The 24,054-nt window shown below is 36.2% G+C and overlaps 1 protein-coding gene and 1 pseudogene across 1 annotated transcript in view; both read right to left on the reverse strand.

Moving 5' to 3' along the window:
* CNTLN (centlein) overlaps positions 1-24,054 on the reverse strand; it is a 471,389-nt gene that overhangs the window by 181,040 nt on the left and 266,295 nt on the right. The window contains 1 exon segment of the mRNA XM_078152483.1: positions 566-666. Coding sequence (XP_078008609.1) covers positions 566-666 — 101 coding nt within the window.
* Positions 13,354-17,296, reverse strand: LOC144457039 (endoplasmin pseudogene; annotated as a pseudogene).

The raw sequence follows: 24,054 nt of genomic DNA on the forward strand, positions 1-24,054 counted from the left end.
TTCCTTCATCTGCATTTTTGTCTACCTCCTCAAAGTCCTCTGGTAGATTAGACAAATACGATATTTTGATTTAATTAATTAACCATCCATGAACTACATTCTATTAAGGACAATTATTGGTAATATGGAGCAAAAAAAGTGCAAGACACAGTTCTTATCCACAAAGAATTTATGATCTATGGGCAGATATAAACCATTTAAACAAGAATTGGTAGATATGATAATATGTAATGCTATTTAGTAGAAACAAAAAGTGCAATAGGAATTACAGAAAAAAAACTGATTTGGGCTAGGAAAAATTCAAGAAAAAAGTGGAACTTCAGAAGGGCCTTGTAGGAAAATGAAAATATAAACGAATAAAAAGGGAACTGCAGAAGAGAGACAGAAAGACAGCACATACAAAGGGACAAGATGTGGGGAGAAGAGTAAGGAAACCAGACTCATTGAAAAAGAAAAGGTCCATGAAAGGGATGAGTAGATAATAAAGGCGTGTGTGTGTGTGTGTGTGTGTGTGTGTGTCTGTCTGTCTGTCTGTCTGTGTGTTCATTTAATATAATTAATTTACCTTCTCTTTCTTGTTCCAGATATGCATTCGCTTCTTGCATTTTAGCTACTTCGACAGATCTAAAAACTTTAAGTTGATCCAACTCTTCTTCAAGATTCATACTATTTAAGAATTCAAAATAATGTATTACTTTTTAACATATTGAAACATAAAAGTGAATGTTAGTCAAATCAGTCAATAAATATTTAGTAAGTGTCTACTATTTGCCAGGCACTGTGCTAGGCATTGGGGATACAAAAACAAAAATACAAGAGGTAGTCTCTGCTCTGAAGGAGCTCATAATCTTAAGGCGGAGACACCATGCAAACAACTGTGTACAAACAATCTATATACAGAATAAACTGGAAACAATCAACAGAGGGAAGGCACTAGTTAAGAGAGATTTGGAAAGGCTTCTTGTACAAGTCAAGATTTAAAGCTGGGACTCGAAGAAAGCCAGGATGGGAAGATGATAAGGGAGACAATTCCAGGCATGGAGGGGACAGCCACTGAAAATGCTTAGAATGGGAAGATATGGAGAGATAGACTATCTTATGAAAGGAACAGCAAGGAAGCCAGTGTTAGTGGACTGAAGAGTATGTGGGAGGGATTAAAGTATAAGAAGACTGGAAAGGTATGGGGAGGGGTTAGGTTGTAAAGGGCTTTGAATGCCAAGCAGAGTTTTACAGTATACTAGCCTTTTAGGATTGTAGAAGTTCAAGAAAAAATAAAAGTGCTAAGTAGTTATGTTTTACATCATCTAAATAAGTAGGCCAAAGCTTTCAGAAGACCACACAATAACTCAAGGTGATGTGTTCTGAGAAACAGATTTATCAACATAGGACTATTAACATTGGCAGAACTAGTTTCCATATGCAAAACATAAATTGAAAGTTATACGTTTTGTACTGCTGGGTGTTTATATATGATTGTATTTTGTTTTATAAGAGAAATGGCTAAATAAATGTCCACTTAAAGCTAAATTCTTAATTTGTCAAGTTACTTTTAAATATGTCCATTCCAAACTACCAAAGTACAATATAAGCTGAAAACAAGAATTAAAGGAAGAAACAGAAAGAAGAAATATAAGAGTTGTCTTGGAAAATTTCCATATAAATCATTTGGGCTGAATACTACTTGGTGGAATAAATCTTTAAGATAAGACAATGTGAAGTGAAGGCTTTTGTTTAAATCTCATATAAAATGGAAGATTTTTACTCTAAATTTTTGATCTGGAGAATGACATAGTCGTATATATGCTCTAAGCAAGATTTGGAAGGCAGATTATAGAAGACAGATTAGAGAAAGGAAAGATTAAGGATAAAAAATTAATTAAGAGGCTACTATTACAATCAAGAGATGATGAGGACCTGACCTATAGTTGTGGCCATGTGCATGAAGAGAAGAAGAAGGATATATAATTTATTGAACTGAAAAATTTCTAGCGTCTACTGAGGCAAATTCTTATTCTTCAAAATTTATTTTAAAAAGCCACAATTTAAAAAAATCTACAATAGAAAATTCAGTGCTTGGGCAGGCATCTTTTGAACAGAAGTGTTCTTTCAGAGAGGAAAAACAATGTTTTAACATTATCAATAACAATTAAAGAAGCTTTTATGTGCATATGTTTAAATCATATTTAACATTGCCTCTTTTGTGAAAACAGTGACACAATAATTGAAAATAATCTGGAACCCTTTTTTTTAAAGGACCATTAAGTATAGGTATGCTAAAACAGCGGTCTTAGGGATCATGGAAAATACTACAGTTCAGTGGTTCTCAAAGACTAGTTTTTGAGGCATCCAGATGGTTCTAGAGATGGCTTTTTAAACTCATTAGTACAATGTATTTAGTCCTATAATTTCATTTCTTACAAAAATTGATAATGTATTTGTCATAACCAATCAAGAGGTATTTTAAAGGTCTATTTTTTGCCAGGCACTATGCTGAGGGATAGAATAAAAAAGATACATTATCTTGTTACTTCATCAAAATGAGTCTTGCCTGTCCTTTTCATTCTGCAGGCTGATGTTAGGAAGATGTGGGTAACAGAGAAAGTTGGGAAGGTACAGCAAGTAAGAGGAAAAGGAAGAGATTATTTCCTGGGTTTTTTAGCCTGTCAAAGATCAAAGGTAGTGAATCCTAATCTTGTTTATCTCCCTGTGAGCAGCCAGACATGCAACAAACTACCCAGGAAAGATAATCAGTTATCCTTTAAAATGACTAAAAAATATATTTTTCCAAAAACTTTTTGGCAATGTATTGCACTATATCCAATATGTCCACATTTTTTAAAAGTTGTTTAAGCTTGACTGGTCAATCTACCAAAGCAGATTCAAGATTGATATAAATGTGACTTAATTAGAAAACAGTTCATATTTGGCCTGTGCTAACAAAAGAAAAATAATATTACCTAAATTACTGATTTAATGTCATACCAATCAAACTACCAAGGCAATAATTTATAGAGCTAGACAAAATAAAAAAATTCACATGGAGAAAGAACAAAAGAGACGGAATCTGAAAAAAAAAAAACGGAATGAAGAAGGAATGGTCCTTCCAGACTTCAAATTACATAATTAAATGGTTGTCATCAAAACCACTTGGTATTGGTTTAAAAAAAAGTAGATCAGTAGAATAATCTAAAGAAGAATCATCAACAAATGAATTCAATAATCTAGTAATCAATACATCAAAGAATATAAATTATTTCAGGAATTATTGTCTATTTTGCTGGAATTGCTTTAAAGATGGAAAGCACTTTGACAAAAATTTAATTTAGATTAACATCTTGTTTTTTAAATTTAAGCTTTTTCAATTAACAAAAACTGATTTTCTCTCCCATCTACTAATCTGAGAGGGAAAAAACATCTTTATTACAAATATGCATACACAAGAAACAAATTCTTGCATTTACCTTTTTTCCTATAACCTGAGTAAGTAACCTCTCTCTCATGAGGTAGGTAATGTCCTTCATCATCAATTGTCTGGAATTATAATCAGTCATTGCATTAATTGGGGTTCTCAAATCCTTCAAAGTTGTCTAGACCAAGTTCTTATACCAATTGATATACAATTTGAATATTAAAAGTTATACCATAAAAGAAAAGCAGAGCTTTAGGTAAAGGCAGAATTCTCTAACAAGCAAGTGACAGAGGAAATTACAAAATAAAAAATATATAATCCTCATTACATTTTAAAAAAATTTACAAGGACAAAATCAGTGAAACTACTTATACACTATAAAATACAAAGTGGCTCGCCAGGAATTTTTTTGTATCAAATATCTTTGACAGGGTCTCTTATCTATTATATATGATCTCCCTGACTTAAGTCTCCCCCAACTCTCACCCATCCTCTACAAAGCTGCTAACATGATTGTCCTTAATTATAGCTCTGGCCATGCCATTTCCCAACTCAAAAAACACTAGTGGTTCCCCATTGTGTCTAAAGTAAAGCATAAACTGTTCTGCTTACCCTGTCCCTCCTTCATAATATGGCTTCAAACTTTCTTTTTGGTCAATATTCCCTTTCCTATATTTCAAAATCCAGCCAAACTGGCTTTCTTTCTTCTTAAAACACTACATGCCAAATCTCATCTCTGAACCTTTCCACTGGCCTACAACTAGTGTTGGAATGTACTCTTTCCTCACCTCTGCCTTACAAAATCCATCACTGCCTTTGGGACTCAGTTCAAACACTATCATTCTACATGAAGCCTTTTGCTCCTCAACCCTCTCCCCCATCCTCTACTGCTACTACCATATACTTCACTATAAACTATGCCATTTTATTCTGTGGATACTTGAATATGTGTGTGTGTGTGTGCGCGTGTGCGTGTGTATACACACGCACGCACACACACACACACACACACACACACGTGTATCTACATCTCCTTATTAGGAGATTTCTACTGATTAATTGAAATAGTAAAGATACAAAACAGAAGAAAATGGAGTCAGAAATACCAGAAGTGCTCATTCATTGAAAAAGCTGTATTGCCAAAGCAAAAAAGAATAAAGCTGTTTTTTAAATTATTATTCATTTTAACACTTTTCAAAAATTTTGAGCTCCACATTTTCTCCCTCTCCACTACTTACCTTATTCACTGAGAAGACAAGCAATACGATACAATTTTTTATTGTTGCTCAGTCATTTTCAGTCATGTCTGAATATTCGTGACCCCATTTTGGGTTCTCTTAACAATGGTAATGGAGTGGTTTGCCATTTCCTTCTCCAGCTCATTTTACAGATGAAGAAACTGAGGCAAACAGGATTAAGTGACTTGCCCAAGAACACATAGCTAATAAGTATCTGAAGCTAGATTCTAACTCAGGAAGACTCATCTTCCTGACTCCAGGCCCAGCACTCTATCTACTGTACCACCCAAATGCCCCCTGATATCCATTATACATATGAAATCATGCTAATCATATGTCCATAATAGTTATATTTCAAAAAAGCAAAAACTAAGAAAATTATACTTCAATTTGCATTCAATGTTCAGCATTTCTGTCTTTCTGGAAATGAATAGCATTTTTTCACCATAAGTCTTTTGGCTTGAATCACTTTATTGATCAGAGTAGCCACGTCTTTCACAGTTCATCATCATTACATTGTTCTTACTGTGCACAACAATCTCACAATTTTTCTCACTTCACTTTGCATCAGTTCATATAGGTCTTACTATGTTTTTTATAAAACCATCCCCTTCATCAATTCTTATAGCACAACAGTACTCCATCACAATCATCTGCTATACCTTGTTCTGCCATTTCCCAATTTGTAAGTATCCCCTGAACTTCCAATTCTTTGCCACAACAAAAGAGCTGCTATACATATTTTTGTAGTTCCTATTCTTTTTTCTTTGATCTCTGTGGGATACAGACCTAGTAGTGGCATCGCTGGATCAAAGCGTATGCATACTTTTATAACTCTTTGGACAAAATTCCAAATTGTTCTCCAGAATGGTTGGACCAGTTCACTACTCCACCAGCAATTCATTAGTGTACTATTTTCATTTTCTTCTCCTCCAGCCCTTGCTCTTTCTGATATGTGATAGACGCAGAGTTGTTTTAATTTTTATTTTTCTAATCAGTAGTGATTTAGAGCATTTTTTCATATGACTACAGATAGCTTTATTTCTTCATCTGAAAACTGCCTGTTTATATCCTTTGACCATTTATCAATTGAAGAAATGGCTCTAACTTTTAGAAATTTGTCTCAGTGATATACTCAGTACATATTTGAGAAATGTGTCTTTATCACAGAAACTTGCTTCAAAAATGTTTGATATTACTTCATTCTCTAAGGTCTCTTTTAGCATAATGTACTTTCCCTGATTATCTCTTTTAATTAGGTCTATTTTTGCTTTTGCTTTCTCTGAGATCATGATAGCTATTCCTGCCTTTTTTACTTCAGCTGAAGCATATTAGATTCTGCTCTAGCTCTTTATTTTAAGTCTGTCTCCTGAAAACAAATGTATTGTTTGATTCTGGTTTCTAATACGTTCTGTTATCTGCTTCTGTTTTACAGCTGAGCTCCTCTCATTCACATTCAGTTATGATTACTGTGTTCTCCCTCCATCCCATTTTTTTGTTTCTTTTTCTTGCTTTATACTGTCTTTTCTCAAAAGTCTATTTTGATTTTTACATTGCCTCTCTTAATATGGTCTCCCTTTTTATCATCCCCACTCTGTTTCTTATCTCCTTCTCATCCTATTTCCTTATTGGAGAAATTAGATTTCTATACACAACTAAGTGTATGTATATGTAACCTTCCCTCTTTGAATCAATTCTGATGAGAGTGAGGTTCAAGCATTGCCCCCTCATGTTCCCCTTCACTGTAAAAGCTTTTCCTTGAGCACTTCTTTTAGGTGAGAAAATTTTTCCCATCCTGTTTTTCCCTTCCTCCTTCACCCAGCGAATCACTTTCCCTCTCCTTCATTTTTTAAAAAATCATTCCAATATATTCAATGCACACACATGCCCCCTGTACACTTTTTTTAAACTGACCTAATAATAATATTCTTAGGAGTTACATGTATAATCTTCTAATATAGGAATGTAAACAGTTTAACTTTATTGAGTACCTCATGATTACTCTTTCAAAATTACCTTTTGAGACTTCTCCTGAATCTAGTGTTTCAATGTCTAATTTTTTATTCAGCTTTGGTCTTTTCATCAAGAATGCTCAAAAGTCTTCTATTTCATCAAGTATTTATTTTTTTCCCCTGAAGGACTACACTCCATTTTGCTGGGTAGTTTATTCTTTTTTTTTCTTATAAATTATTAAAATTTTTAAATTAAATACAAAATGAGAAAAGAGGAAAAAATATTGCCATATATATAGCAGAATATAAGAGAAGATTCAATATAAAACAATAAATTTCCATTTCAAGAAAACCTGTATAATAAATACTACATATTGTTTCCAAGGTGCTTAGCTTTTCTTTGCTTCCTTGAAAGGTCTTTTGTTCTTTGCTGTGTACTTTTTACTTTATTTTCCCCTTACACTACCCTAAAGAAGGGTTCAATTAAGTGTAGTAGCTGCTAGGTCCTGTGTAATCCTTATTGTAGCTCCAAGATATTTAAATTGGTTTTTCTTGTTGCTTCCAATATTTCCTCCTTAACCTGGGAGCTTTGAAACTTGGATATGATATTCCTGTAACTCTTCCTCCTGGGACCTCTTTCAGGTGGTGATCAGTGGATTTTTTTTTTCTATTTCTGCTTTGTCTTCTTCTTGTAGAACTTCAGGGGGATTTTCCTTGATAATTTCTTGTAATATTGTATCAAGATTCTTTTTTATCATAATTTTCAGACAGACCAACTAGTCTTATATTTCTCCTCATCATTCTTCTCATCATTTCTCCAGGTCAGCTGATTTTCTGATGAGATATTTCACTTAATCTATTTTTTCATTCTTTTGATTTTGTTTATTATTTCTTGGTGTCTTAGAATGTAATTTGCTTCCCCTTGCCCAATTCAGGTTTTCAAGCAATTATTTTCTTCCTTAAATTTTTGATTCTCTATTTCCAATTTAGTTGATTTTCTTTTCATAATTTTATTGAGTTTCTTGGATTGCTCTTATTTTTTTTCTAATTTTTCCTCAATCTCTCTTATTTGATTTTGAAAATCCTTTTTTAAGTTCCTCTAAGAACTGTTTTTGTGCTTGGGACCATTTGACATTTCTCATTGAAAAAGAAGTGCCTTTTTTAGTTCCATTATCATCCTCTGAATATGAATCACATCTTCTCTACCCCCATAGTAGCTACCCATGGTTGGGTTCTTTCTCCTTTGCTTATCATTTTAATTTTTTTTTGTTTCATTTTGTTTTTAGCAGCTATTAATGTAATCAAGTTCTAGTCCCAAGGTGTGGAGACTGATGCCCCAAGTCTCAGGTCTGAGGTCTGTCCTGGGCCCCAATCTTGGGCTCTCCTCTCACTCCTAAGCCACAGCTAGAGCCCCCAACCACACTGTACCACAAAAGATCTTGCTCCCTGTGGTCCCTCTGATGGCTGCAATCTACAGCTGTCCTCTCTGCCCTGGAACTGAAACCAAGGACTCTGCTCTCCTGCAAGTGCCCACAGCTTGCAAGTTCCCAGCCCCTCTGCTACTGCACTCAAGAAGTTCTCCTCCCCACAGCCACAGGATGCATCTGGTCAGCACAGCTCTGCTTAGCATCCCGTGACAGTGGAAGGTCTCAATCTTCTACTGCTCAGTTGCCAGACCCCATCACTGTCAGTGAGATGAAAGTTTTAAGGCTGAGGCTGCCTCTCAACCCAGCTGCCCTGAGGGCTTGTTCTTTGTAGATTATGCAGAGTTGGCCTGAACATGATTGCACTTCACTCAGACTGAACCTCCATCTCTGGAGGTCAGGTCTTTCCCAGTGGCTTCTCAAATTCTATTAGGAAGAAAACTGCTTTAATGCAACTTTTGTTTATTTCTACTGCTCTACAATTCCCTCTGAGATGATGTTCTATCTTTTTTTGTGGAGGAAATTAGGAGAGCCGAAAGTTTTCTGACCTTCTCTGCCATCTTCCCATAATCCTCTCTAGGTAGTTTATTGTTAGTTGTATTCCTAGCTCCTTTGCCCTTCTGGAATATCATATTACAAGCCCTCTGATCCTTTAACATGGAAACTGCTAAATCTTGTGTAATCCTGACTGTGGCTCCACAATACCTGAATTACTAATTTCTGGATGAAGTATTTTCTCTTTGACCTAAGAATTTAGACCTAGAATTTGGTTATAGTATTCCTAGGGTTTTCCTTCTGGGATCTCTTTCAGGTGATTGGTAGATTAGTTGAATTCCTCTTTTACTCTATGGATCTAAGATATCAGGGCTGTCTTCCTTGATAATTTCTTGAAATGTGATAGCTAGGTTCTTTAATCATGGCTTTCAGGTAGTCCAACAATTCTTAAATTATCTCTTTTCAATCTATTTGCCAAGTCAATTGTTTTTACAATGAGATATTTCACTTTTTTTCTGTTTTTGAATGCTTTTGACTTTGTTTCACTGTTTATTAATGTGTCATGGAATAATTAGCTTCTACTTGCCCAATTTTGATTTTTAAGGAATTATTTTCTTCAGTGATATTTTGTACTTCTTTCTCCACTTGGCCAAGTCTGCTTGTTGAGTTCTTTTCACCAGTAATTTTGTGTGCCTTTTGTACCACTAGATCAATTCTGTTTTTTTTTTAAGATGTTATTTTCTTCAGTATTTTTGTGCCTCTTTTACTAAGCTATTCTCTTTTCATGATTTTCTTGCATAACTCTCATTTGATTTTCATAATTACCACTATATAGTACATTTTGAGATCTGGTATGGCTAGGCCACCTTCCTTACCATTTTTTTAATTAATTTCCTTGATATTCTTGACCTTTTGTTCTTCCAAATTATATTATTTTTTCTAGCACTATGAAATAATTTTGGTAGTTTGGAATGGCAGTGAATAAGTGAATTAATTAAGGTAGAATTGTCATTTTAATTGTGTTAGATTAGCCTATCCATGAGCAATTAATATTGTTTCCAATTGTTCAGATCTGACTTTGTGTGAAAAGTATTTTATAATTGTTCCTATAGTTCCAGGGTTTGTCTTGGTAGGGAGCCTCACAAATATTTTCTACTGCCTACAATCATCTTTCTCTTACTTCTGGACTTTGCTGATAATATATAGCAATGTTGATGATTTTGTGGGTTTATTTTATAACCTGTGACTTTGCTAAAGCTGTTAATTACTTCAACTAGTTTTTAAGTTGATTCTCTAGGATTCTCTAAGTATACCATCATGTAATCTGCTGTGATAGTTTTGTTTCCTCATTGCCTATTCTAATTCCTGCATTTCTTTTTTCTTCTCTTATTGCTAAGGCTAGCATTTCCAGTACAATATTAAATAACAGTGATGAAAATGGGCATCCTTCTTTCACTCCTGATTGCATTGGGAAGGCCTCTAGCTTATCCCCATTACAGATAATGATGTCTAATAGTTGTTGATAGATACTACTTGTCACTTTAAGGAAAGCTCCATTTATTCCTGGGTTCTTTGTCCCTGTAGTAATCTTCTATGGTCAGGTTCCTTTTTTGATTTTTTTTTTTGTTTTCTCAGCTTTTTTCCTGACTTTTAACTTTATATTAAAGTTGGGCTCTGTTCCAGGAGTGGAGAGAATACTATCCCAGAGTTCAGGTGTTTTATATTGCTGTATTCAAAGCTTGTTTGAGATGGGAGGGTGGAAGGAATCTGTAATTTTCAGTTCCTCCAAGGTGATACTATCTAAGGAGAGATGTGTTTACTACTCTCTTAGCCTGTGCTCTGATCTGTGAGCGAACATGGCATACTTTTCTGTCCTGGAACTGTGATGAGGATTCCTGGTCCACTGTGGCTGCAAGCTCCAGTATGCTAGTGCTCTTCCTCACCCTGGGACTGCCATCCAGAACTGTGACTTTGATCTGATCATGGCCAAAAAAAGAGTCCCGTTCCCCAGTGCCAGCAAAGAGACCCCCTGTAATTTCCTTTGACCAGCTGTTTGACCCCCTTACAGGCTGTAAGCTGAGAGGTGCAGGAGCAGCTGCTGCCACTGTTGATTCAATGTCTCCCAAGGTCTTCTGAATTTATGTTTTGATCTTCTCTGCCACCATAGTAGCTTTTCATGATCAAGTTCTTTTTGCTATTTGCTAATTTTCCCAGCCTATTTTTTTTTCACTTTGAACTTTATGTTAAAGTAGGGCTCTGCTCATCTAGGAGTAGGAAGGCACTACGCCAAGCTTTAGACTTTTTCATGCCGCTATTTTCAGAGCTAGTTCTAGTGGGTCAATATATTTTTGTTGTGTCCAAGGTAGTTATCCTGGGAGAGGTATAGTCACTGCTCTCCTGGTCCCCTGTAACCACAAGTAGCTGGCATTTCTCTTTACCATGGAATTGAAAACAGTGCCCTTGCTCCCTTGTGACTGACCACCAGCACTCCCCTCTGGCCTGGAACTGTGACCCAAAACTACATACTGGCAACAGAGTTGCCAATCAGCACCAGCTATACCCATTGCCAGCAAAAATTCCCCTGTGATTTCTTTCTATCCATGTGTCTGACTCCCTTTGTTTTTGCTGTTTCTAAGAACTCCTGAAGTTGCTGCATAGCCAGTGCTGGTATTCTCTACACATCTACTCCAGGCTGTCACCCATTCAGATGTTACAGAGCTCTCTTGCTAACTTCTTAGGCCAGAAAAATGTCTCACCCTGATCTTATGTTGGCTCTGCCACTCCAAAATTTGATTTGAAGCATTATTTTAAGGTTGTTTGAGGAGAATTTTGAGAGTTAAACTCAAGAGCTACCTCTAATCCACCATTTTCTAAAGTTGTCTTTAATGATTAAGCAATTAGGAGCAGAGTAAATAAACTTTTGACCTACTTAAAAAATGAGCACTAAAGGCTGAAATATTTTTTGATTACTCAGATAAAAAGGTCAATGTTAGTGGAGGCAGGGACTAATAAATGACAAGAGGGAAATATACTTTCTGATCCAGAGAGTCTCCTAAAGAATGTTTTTGGACCCTAGGGAAATGAAGATTATTCAAAACGACAGTAGGGGTAAGTAATCATAACTGGGAATTAGAGCAGATGGTAAAAGAGTCTCAAGTCACCTCATTACTACTGTCCCACTCCTCACCCCCAATAATACTTTCCAAGAATTTGTCTTCTAATTTGGGGTAATCAAAAACAGAGTGAGTTTGAGTTTACAGATGATTTGCTATTAAAAAATCAAATGAATTAATTTATAACCATCTGGGGTGGGGTAAGGGGGGTAAGAATTTTCTTTCCCTTTTGATGAAGAAAAATAGAAAACCCTCAGACCAGGCCCTATGAAGATGAATTATAATCAGTTCTGTAATAGGGAGGGAGGGGGTTAAATTTTAAAAGACATGAAGCTGAAAAAGAGAAATTCCATTCAAAATTACTATAGAATGTATAAAATGTTTGGATGTCTATCTACCAAAATATACATGGTAATTGAATATAATTGCAAATCTCTCCTTACAGAAATAAATATGAAACAAAGTAGTTAGAGAAATGCTAATTGCTCGGGGCAGCTAGATGGCGCAGTGGATAAAGCTCTGGCCTTGGAGTCAGGGGGACCTGAGTTTAAATCCAACCTCAGACACTTGACACTTAAGAGCTGTGTGACCCTGGGCAAGTCACTTAACCCTGAATGCCTCACCCCCACCAAAAAAAAGAGAGAGAGATACTAATTGCTCATAGGTAGGCTGGGCCAAAATAATAAAAATGAAAATACCTAAATAATTTTGTTGTTCAGTCCACAGTTATCAAACTACAAGAGAATAATTGGGAAAAAATAACCTAAAAAAACCCAACAAAATTCATCTTGAAGAAAAAAGTTCAAGACTCTGTATTTGTAAATCCCTAACAAAAGCACTGCAATAAAATTAAAACAACTCTGAGGTACCACCTCATACCTATCAGATTGGCTAATATGACAGAAAAGAAAAATGATAAATGTTGGAGAAGTGGGAAAATTGTGATGTTAGTGCATGGTGGAGTTATGTACTGATCCAATCACTCTGGAGAGCAATTTGGAACTACACAAAGGGCAATCAGACCATATACACCCTTCGATCCAACAACACCACTACTAGATCTGTATCCCAAAGAGATCATAAAAAAGGGAAAATGCCGCACATGTACAAAAATATTTATAGCAGCTCTTTTTGTGGTGGCAAAGCACTGGAAATTAAGGGAATGCCCATCAATTGGAGAATGGCTGAACAAGTTGTGGTATTTGAATGTAATGGAATATTATTGTGCTATAAGAAAGGATGAACAGTCAGATTTCAGAAAAACCTGGAAAGACTTGTATGGAATGATGCTGAGCGAAGCAAGCAGAATAAGAACAATGTACACAGAAATAGTGACACTGTACAATGATCAACTATGACTGATTTAGCTCTTCTCAGCAATACAATGATTCAAGATAATTCCAAAAGACTCATAAAAAGTGTTATCCACATCCAGAAAAAGAACTGATAAAACCCAAATGTAGATTGAAGCACATGATTTTCACTTTATTTTTTTTTTTAGATTTTTTCCTTTTGTTCTGTTTCTTTTTTCACAACATGACTAATAGGGAAATATGTTTTACATGAGTACACATATATAATCTATGTCAAATCTTAAGGAAGAGGGAGGGGAAGAATGGAGGGAGAAAAATTTAGAACTCAAAAATCTTATTAAAAATATAAGTTAAAAACTGTCTTTACATGTAATTAAAAAATAAAATATTATTTGAAAAAGCACTGCAATAGAAGATAACCAAATGTCTCATGAAATTATGTACTGATTTTTAATGACCTCAAGTTTGATGTTAAAAAATTCTTTCCAAAAAGATTTATTACATTATCTTCTGAATTATGTCAAAGGTTTTATAGATTAGTTTCTTTTTAATCATCTTAAGCAATTTATATTGCTGAAGGGCTTCATAGTATATATTCATAGGACAATCATCAGAATCCACCACCCCCTTAATAAAATTAAGGTACTTTCACTTCATATCATAGATGTCAACTAGTATAACCACATACAGCACCACACATAGTGGCTTAATATAGCCACTTTTCTTTAACCCATATTTGTCAAATAATCCATGTGGAACATAAGTGGGGACAAACAAAATTGACTTGAAGGTTATTTCTCTTTCAGCAGTGAAGATAAAAATCATAGGATCATCAATCAATCAATAAACATGCTACTTCTTTTAATGATCTCCACCACATTGGTTTGATGTTATTCACAAGCTACCAATCCCAAACAGTTGTCTCAACTGTTTTAGTTTTGGGTTTCTTATCTTCTTCCTCTTCAATTGCAGCTTCATCGTCTATTCTATTCTTTTTCTTACCTTCTTCTTCAATCGTCTCTCCTACAGTTACAGTCTTACTACTCCACAGGAATACAGGAAAGCTTCGAGGTAAAGTCTCTTCCTATAAAGCTAGAATTATTATGGTACCTCTTTCCATTGTGTCTTCTTTTGGGTGAGTGATGACAGAAAATTCACTGGAGTCAGAATCCCAGAAGTACAGTAAATCATCAAGTTTCAGTGTAAGAGGAAAGGCAGAAAAGAAACCAACACCAAACTAGCCAATCAACTCTGAAGTTGATCGTCCATTCCTTCATGCCTCAATTATTTTATTTAAGAATTTGCTTCTACCAAACTTTGCTATGGTACCAAGATTTTTAACTTTTTCTCTGATCATGCCAATGCCAATGTCTATAACAAGCAATAGGTGCTTTTCCTTATCATCCTTAATCTTGACTGTTGAATATTAATTTCCAGAAAGAGTAGATTCATCAGTTAGTGACATTAGTTTTCTTTTATTGAAACATCAGAAGAATTTTATATCAGTTATCTCAGGAAAATCTCCTTATTTTTGTACAAAAAATGATAATCAGTTTCATCGTCCTATCAACTTCAGCTTGGAAAAAAATTTCTTCAGATTTTTCCCTATTTTGGGGGGGGGGATGCATTCAATCCATGTAATTCAATAGCTTCTTATCTCTGGCCAATTTTGTCATCTATGCAAGAAACCTTCTCTACTTTAACCCAGATCATATTCTACTGGAACATCCACATCAACTTGATCCTCAGGTACAGACAACTTGTACAAGCACTTTGTAAGTGAGAGGAGGAAGGAGAAGCTAAATGGAATAGAAGGGAAGGAAACTTTGTAAGGATATGAACATGTTTGTACACATATAAATCAGAAGTCAATTGAAGTGTTAAAATTGGAGATATGTGATAGAGAGAATAACTACTGCAAGGTCATGGAAGAAACAGGAGAGGTGGGTTACAACGGTACAAACAAAATTAACTTTGGTGAGATGTAAAGATCACCTCTTCTGTGACAAGAGCAAAGGAGAAAAGAATTAGTGACCATGGTAGAAATGCAGGAGAGTTAAAGGTGCTCATGTCAGATTCTCAATCTCATGGAAGCAGAAAGATGTTACCTATTATAAGGGGGAAGGGATGTTTGGGGTCATGAACAGAGAGATAAGAAGGTCTGGAATATATGCTAAGAGAAAATAATATACAGCTGAGTATGTTCTGAGCATGTGGAGAAGTAGTACAGTTAGTTGTCATTTTCAAAACAAGTGGCTATAAAAGGAAAAACAGAGATGGAACACTAGTTAGACAAGCTGTATGAAATAAAGGAAAGGTTTTTTAACAATTGGGAGAAAGGAGAGATTGAAGATGGATGAAGGAGGATGGCTAAAAAGCATTCTCACTTCAACCACTCATCCAAATTCTAGATATCTCCACTACCCTGTTTGTTCTCTTTTAGATGGATACAACCCTCTTCTAAATGACTCACTTAGAAAGTAAAGCACCAACCTACAGATGATACTCCAGAGATGCTCTTACCAGAACAATGAGCAACAGTACTATTTATGCAGCTTAAGATTATATCAGCCTTTTTTAGTTGCATTGTTAGTTTTAGTTTGTGGTCAACTATTACACCCATATTGTTTCCATATGTTTATGAGTGAACCATGTTTGCCTTTCAACAACCATACTTCCCCTGAGCCTTAACGTCAACTATGTAAGACCTCTTGCTCTAAGTCAGTGGTGTCAAACTCATCAGTTGAAAACTCCTAAATGTGGCCTACTAAGACTAAAATGTAATTGTGAAATGTTTAAATAAAAATACAATACAAAATAGATAATGTTAACTTATGGTTTCCTAAATCCATATTTGGCCCCCAAAGACTCATTTCTATTTGAGTTTGACACTATTGTTCTAAGTGTCCTCTGCATCAGTGATCAGAAAATTGTTTCTTGGTAGAGCGAAAAGAATGCTAGATTTGAAGTCAAAGTACCTGGATTCAAATTCTTGTACTTTTTACTACCTGTGTGACCTTAAGCAAGTGACTTAACTGCTTTGGGTCTCAGGTGCTTTATCTATGAAATGAGGAGGGAGGCTAAACTATATGATTTTTGTGATTTCTTTTGGCTCTAAACCTATGATCAATGGGGGGTGGGTGTGTTAAGTTTTGAAGCAGACAACCAGTGGTCAGAAATAATTCCTCCCCATGTATTCCCTTCAGTCTATAGTTTTCCTAAGATTCACTGTTTGAGTGCTCTATATTTTTATACTTAGGCTCTAAACCCTGGGTGGCTCATCAGTTCTACCATCCTCTCTACTTGCATTCTACCTTGGGAAATATAGTATACTACATGCCTATCAAATTCTCTAATTTATGAAGTTCATATGTAATAATCAGTTTATCATTTATCCTGAAGGCTTTGTAGCTTAAGTCCCTTGGTCCCTCTCCCCTTCATCAGCTGGATTTTCTGGCATGTGACCCATATTGATGAACTATGCACAGTTCATAACTATGAACTGCGAACTATGAACTATCCTTGGTGTCACAGGAGCCACAGCTATGAGTAATGCCACTGATACCCTCTAGTGGCAGCAGTGAAATCTTTGCACTAACAACTCTCCAAAAAAATTACTCAGATTAATTATCCTTTGTGTTCCTCACCACTCACAATCTTTAGTCAAGGACAGATTGTGAGCTTCCTAGAAAGCCAACTTTCAGCGCCTAAGGGAGATAAATAGTTTTAGGCTGAGATGTGGATGCTGGTGGTGGATTTCCCATACAATCATAATATTGTGATCTTTTTCTTCCCATATGATCATAATATTGTGATCTTTTTCTATTTTTCTGATCAAGTTTATTTTCACATATCTCAAAAAAAACCTTCTTAGCTCTCCTTTTCCCTTCTCTCAATCTACCTTATATATAATACAAGTTTACGTGTAAATTGCTTATTAGACTGTAAATTGTAGATTATATTGGAAAGAGCATGAGACAACCTAAGATCAAATTCAACCTCTACTACTTATATTGCCTGTTTAACCTAAGGTCAGTGCTTACCTTCCCTGGACAGATGGACTCGTTGGCTACTTGCTACCTGAAAAGTAAATTAACCCAATTTTTAAAATCCTAAAGATCTTTCAACACCCTGTTCAAATATCAGATCTGCTATGAAGTTTCACTGATTCCTCTCATCAGCAAAGAACATTCTTTCATAAGGCTTTATGTAGCACATGGTTTTTAACATGGTACCTCAAGATATGTGAAAGGTACTTTTAAACTAAAAATACTCCTATATGTTTTTTTATTGTTTTGTATAATAATATATGCAAATAAAGTACTGCCCATACACACTCACTAGATTGCCATGAGGCCATATGTTATTTAAATCTTTATGTCTCTATTATGTTTAGCACAAAGTAGGCACTTAATAAACACTTGTTGAATTGCATTGATTAAACTATTATCCTCATTAGACACTTAAACAAGTAGACCTCAAAATAAAAAGGAAAATGATATTTTCAAATACAGTAAATAGCATTTCAATTATTTTAATTATTTACATCCCTTGAAAAGAAGAAAAATATATCTGGTTTTGAAAAGTAGTAACAGGGCTGGGATTCTTATAATCTAGCCAATAGCTCACTAATGTTCACTCTTTAAGAGTCTGCCCGATATGATAGATGTTCTAATAAACCTTGTTTTTGGCTGATAAAAGGCCTGGGTCAAATTCTTTAAGGCAGGACCCACGTCACTCTCCAAGCACCAAGGCTTGGAGGTGCTTTTCACGTAGAAGCTGTCTCACATTTGGCCTGACACTCTCAGGCTCTTGGTCCACTGGGTTGGTTCCAGGCCATGGACCTGGGCACACCTTCCACAGCACAGAGGACAAGAAAGGATGCCCTATCCAGAAACGTATGCCCAATTCTGTCAGTTCTCTCAGCAAGAGAGAATTGGGGAAAACTGCAGTTGCTTTTTAGTTCCCTGAGGCTTACTTATTCCCTTCCCTCCACATGCCTGAATTTATCCTTCATGGAGGTTACAGTGAAAAGTTAGAACAGATAAAAATATCTTGGTAGATTTTGGAGTTTTTCTGATTGATCATTAAGGAGTTTGAAACTCTTCCTTACAATCCTAGTCACTCCTTTCTCCCACTCCCTTCCCTTGAGGCAAGAGGGTATTTTTACCCCTCCTCATAAGGGAAGAGAGTTTCACCCTTTACCCCTCACCTTTGATTTCATCCTCCCCCACCTGGGAAAGGAAAGAGGGAGGAAGGGCAGCAGCTACAGCCTGGGTCCCACTGGCAATGGCCTTGAGTCCTGGGGCAACCTTTGCCTGGAAGCATCACCCAGGTTTAGCACATCCCGCTCAAGGTAAAGAAGCTGGCCTCTGAACTTGGGTAAGCACGCTCTTTTAAATTTGTAGTTAACTGTTAACGATGAAATGTTGATTCTCTGTGTAATTTGGAAATGAATTTAACCAAACTGAAGTAACCTGATTGGTTAATGGGTTTGTTTCAAGTTTCAAATTGGTGAACTTTTTGTTTCAATTATGTCAAGCAACTTTTCATAATCTGGTTACTGCTAAAATAATTTGGCTACTGTTGGTTATTGTTTTAATGTGTGAATTTGCCAAAAAGCTTGTTTGGGTTTTGTCTTGCTGAGAATTTGCAAGTATCTCTCTCTCTCTCTCTCTCTCTCTCTCTCTCTCTCTCTCTCTCTCTCTTCTCTCTCTCTCTCTCTCTCTCTTCTCTCTCTCTCTCTCTCTAACAATTGGCTTTTTGCACCAGGACAAATTTAAGTTTGAGATGTAAATCCTGGAAAAGTTTTCCTAAGCTGTGATTAGTGAAACTCGCTTTTAGAGGTAAAAGCTCATAGGATTTTATTTTGAGTTGACTGATGTATCATAATAATCCATCGATAATCAATAATCCACCATCTGAGAGAAATGCCACAAGCTACTCAGAGAAGGTGATAGTGGTGAGAAGTCGGCATTGGGCAAAGCTGAGAGGATAATTTTAGCCTCAGTCTTAGATGGGCTCCTCTTGGCTCAGTTTCCCATTATGTTCCTCTGAAAAGGAATGTTACCCACCTGGCTATTACTGAGTCTGGCTATGAGGTGGGATTTGATACTACATGGTTGGAAAACTGAATTGTCTGAATACAAACAGAGTTAAGGATGTTTTATCCTCTCATATTTGGGCCCTAAATCTAGTCCCTGTTTAGTATCTGGAACCTGCAGTCTTTTTTGTCATATTTGTGTCTTCCAGACTAGAGGGCATTCACCTACAGTTGGTAGCAAACAGTGGGTACGAGTCAATGCCCCCCCACTGTTCCCTGGATGCAGCCTATGCTCCATTCCAGTCAACTTCCTCTTTAGGACCCCCTTGAGGCAGGGACAGTTCTATGCCCCTTGCCAGCAGGAAGCAGTTTCAGAAGCCAAGACCTTCACCTCTTACCCCAAAAGAATTTGGGTCCCATTTGTTTGAGGGGGGAATGATGAGGATGGGAGCTAGACCTCAAAGAGGAAAAAACCTGGACTTTCCCACATGGCCTAATCTCTGGCATTCCCCTGAGGCTATAATATGATCAACTGTCCTTTCATTGTGGCTATGCCCAATCTCTGTTACCCTTAACCTAGCCTGGCCCTCCATTGTCTTACCTCCCTGTGCATAGAGGCTCCCCACCCCAGCCATTTCCCACCCTTAACCCTATCTAGGCTCCATTCTCCCTGGCCACCTCAGACTACTTGGCCACTCCTAGATCCCTCCAATAGTCTTTCTGTTTATAAGGTCCATCTTGTCTCCATTAAGATGCTCAGATACTTATAATCTAGCCACTGCTCAGATTCTTACAACCTGGCCAAAAGCTCACTAATGTTCAGACTCCTTAAGAGTCTGCCCAATATGACAGATGTTCTAATAAACCTCGTCTTTGGCTGAAAAAAAAAGTATTAACAAAAGCAAAACATGACTATTGAGAGGCATTAGCCATTATGGGATGGATTTGCTGAAAGGATTTTGAGAAAGCAAAGTTTATTTTTAAATAAAGCTTCTTTACATTTTTCAATTTAGCTAAAAACTACCAATTAATAAAAGATTTTTAAAATCTTGTCACCAAAATTTTATTTTAAAGACCTTGGAGTTGAGGAATGTGTTTACTTTCAGTGTAATTTTCTGTAGGGGATGGGGTTGGTGGAGAGAAGCTAAACATCATAACATTGATGTTAGGTCTCAAAGGGCCATAAACTTTTTAAAGCTAGAAGGGAATTTAGAATCATTTAATCAAGACCAACCTCCTAATTTAAAGAAATGAAGACTGAGAATCATTTTTAAAATGAGACACAAAGGCCTGAGATGAAATTATTTGAAATAGATGTTCATTAGTTTCTTCAGACTTAATAAATTTATTCTTTTTGACTTATGTATTATGAGTTCTACAGAAATTTATCAAAAAATCTGGGAGTTCTGAACATTTCTAAACATTGTACATATGTATAAATATAATTCCAATTCTAACTTCTAAGTAACTTCTGTAAATTCAGTGAGCCAAAAAACGGATCACTGGATTATAGAGTTGAGAATTGGAAAAGATCTTTCAAAAAACTATCTATTCCAACCCTCAGTTTTACAAATAAATAATTCAAATGACTACAAATGAGTAGTCCAAAGGCATGAACTGATTTGCCAGTGTCACACATGGGATAAACAGCAGAATCTAGGATATCTAATGGATGATATTTCCTCTGATAATTTTTGGGCCAAATATTAGCTTCCCTATAGCCCTTTTACTTCCTACCAATTGTTTAAACATGTTGGAGTTGCAATTCACATGACTGTGATGAATTAAGAAGAGAAGCTAAATCTGAATAAAAATGAGCACTCATTTTCATGTAAAATGGTATTTTTTAAATTCTTAATCCTAAAAATGAGCTCTATACAAACGAAACTCTCAAACTTTTGAAAGCTAATTACTGAAATTAGTTTCTAACTTTTACATATATCAAATAATCATTAATAAATATTGAAATAATACAAATTATTTAAATTACATTAACTAATATTTTAGTTATTGAAAACTGTTTTAATTATTTTAAGATTTTTATTTTTACTATAAGCTTAATAAAAATCAATAAATGTGAACATTTCAACATACAAAGAAAAACATAAAAAAAATACCCAAAAATAGGGAGTTTCATTTAAAACTGTGGACTTCTATTATGTAAAGTTTGGTTTTCTCCCTACTATATACAGCTTGGGTTGTTTTTTTGTCTTTTTTTTTGTTGTTGTTGTTTAATATTGTTTTTGCTTATAAAATTTAAATTTGACAAGGTATTTCCAACATTGTCCTATTATTTGATGTCCATTTGTGAACTTCTTTATGCTGTCTTATTTTTATGTTTTAATGATTCATAAAGCTCTTTCCTTTCTTTCTTTTTTATAGTGTAACGATCACTATTCCTCCATTTATCCCTAACTCATCCCCCCAAAAGAGAAAAACAAAAGAAATGCTCTCCTTTTATAACAAACACTTCTAGACATGTAAAACAAATCCGTAACTGGCTGTGCCTGAAAAGCAGGCCTCATTCTGTATCCTGTATCTTTGTGTGAACAGGTGGGGAGAATGCATTATGTTGATTAAAGTTCTTAAATCTTTCACAGTTATTCATCTTAATAATTTTGTAGCCATAGGTCAAATTATTCTCTCCCAGCTCTGCTCACTTTACTCTATACTGGTTCATATAAGTCTCCTCAATTTTCTTTGAATCTGTTAATTTCATCATCTTTTTTTTTTCTAGCTCTTCCCTAATTGATGGGCAGCCACTTTGTTTCAAGTTCTTTGCTACAACAGAAATTACTACTATTAATGTTTTTGAACATGTGAATATTTTCTCTCTTTCATGCCTTTGCTGTACACCCCTAGTAGTGGTATCATTGGGTTAAAGAGTGATCAGATTTCAGTGACTTTCAGATATATTTCTAAATTGCTTTGCAGAATAAATGGAAGATTTTAGGTATTAACCAACAATGCATTGCTTATTCTTACAGTTTTTTCAAAGATTAACATATTTTATTTTTTTCTCATCTTTTGGTGGATATGAAGTAGAACCTCACAGAGGTTTTTTAATTTATATTCCTTTTACTATTACTGCTTAGAGGAATTTTTCATATGGTTGTTGACAGTTTGCTTTTCTTAGTTTGAGAACTATCTGTTTATATCCCTTTACTCTTATATGTTAACAGGCTTAGATCAATTCCCTGTATTTCTTGAATTTCAGAATTTTATCAAATTTAGAAGTAAACAAACATTTATTAAGTGCCTACTATCAAGATGGCTCAGTAGACAAAACACTAGATCTGAGGCATGAAGACCTGAATTCAAATTTAGCTTCAGACACTTACTATCTGGGCGTGTCACTTAACTTGTTTGCCTTAATCCATTGGGGAAGGAAATGGCATACGATTACAGTATCTTTGTCAAGAAAACACAAAATGGGGTCAAGAAGAGTTGGACATGACAGAAAATAACTGAATAACAATAACATCTCTGTCAGTGCACAGTCAGAACACTGACTTGTCAGACCAGTGATCAGAACGTATATTAAGAAAGAAAAAAGGATATTCAGACAGAACTGAACAACATTTCGGGCATGAGGCTAAATGCTTCACAAACATTATTTCATTTGATCTTCAAAGCAACCCTGAAAGGTTGGTATTTTTATTATTGCCACTTTACAATTCAGAAAATTTAGGCAGACAGAGATGAAGTGACTCACCAGGGTACAACAGCTAGTAAGTATCTGAACTTAAATCTTCTTGCTAGAGTATTTTTTTTAAGGCAACTGGAGTTAAGTGACTTGCCCAGGGTCACACAGCTAGTAAGTGTCAAGTGTTTGGTCTGAGGCCGGATTTGAACTCAGGTCCTCCTGACTTCAGGGCCGGAGTTCTATCCACTGCACCACCTAGCTGCCACTGCCCAGCATTCTTATCTAATGAACTGCCTCACTGCCTATATTTGTGAGGATTTTTTACTACTTCCAGTGGCCAAGATACGTGAGGCTCCTATCTGCTCCTGAAATTCCTTGTATGATTTGTCATGAAGTTAAGTAGTACGGTAGGATCACAGATTTAGAGTTGGAAGGAATTGGATTTCCGCTTCTGGGAGCCAAGATGGCAGGGTAAGAAGTAAGTCATTCTCAGCCTCCCTTATTAACCTCTGAAAGCCCAGACAATATTGTTCCAGAAAAACCCCTGGAACAGCTGAATCAGCAGAAATATGGGGTAGAGCAGTCCTGTAGACCAGGAAGCTTGAGGGATTAATGGGAAAGGCCTCTCTTGCCTTGGGGGAGGGGAACAGTACAGAACAGAGATGTCCCAGAAAGCCCCACTTCAGTATGCCAGGGGGAGATCCTGAACCCCAGGTGGTAGAACAAGCAAGCACCAACACCAGGACCCCTGAGTGCCTCAGTATGGGCAGGGAAACCAGTGGAAACTGGCTTAAAAAACCACCACGTGCCACAGCATTCTCCAGCAGGCAAGCCTCCCAGTGCCTCAGCAAAACTCTGGGAAGTGCAGCTCCAAGGGGGAAAACTCCAGGCTGAGAGACATCCTGTAGCAGCAAAACATCCATTTGCAAGGGGCCAAAGAAAGCAAAAGGTCCAGGTAAGTAGACAATTATAGGGGCCAGACTACCCACCCCTACCCCTAGAGCTCCAGTGTTTCTGATTCCAGCCTCACACCAGGTAAGATGCCAGAACCCTACAGCCTCCAACTGCCAGCAGTAGAGGCCCCAGCACACAAAGTCAGACCCTGGGAACCCAGGACAAGAAGCTTGGGTCAGTGGCCCCTGCTCCCCAGCAGGAGAGTTCAGTTTTTTCAAAGGCCAGGAAATAAGCAAATGTCATGAGCAAAAAGAAATGTACCATAAATTCTTATAATGGGAATAGTGAAGATCAAGGCAGAAATTCTGAAGAGGACAACATCATCAACAAACCCACATCTGAAACCTCAAAAGGAAATATGAACTGGTCTGAAGCCCAAAAAGCCTTCCTGCAAGACTGCAAGAAATATTTTAGAAGTTGAATAAGAGAGGTAGAAGAAAAATTGGGAAAAGAAATGAGGTATGACA

Source organism: Phascolarctos cinereus, unplaced genomic scaffold, assembly GCF_003287225.1.
Source record: "Phascolarctos cinereus isolate Bilbo 61053 unplaced genomic scaffold, phaCin_HiC Scaffold_4;HRSCAF=312, whole genome shotgun sequence".
Classification (NCBI taxonomy): Eukaryota; Metazoa; Chordata; class Mammalia; order Diprotodontia; family Phascolarctidae; genus Phascolarctos; species Phascolarctos cinereus.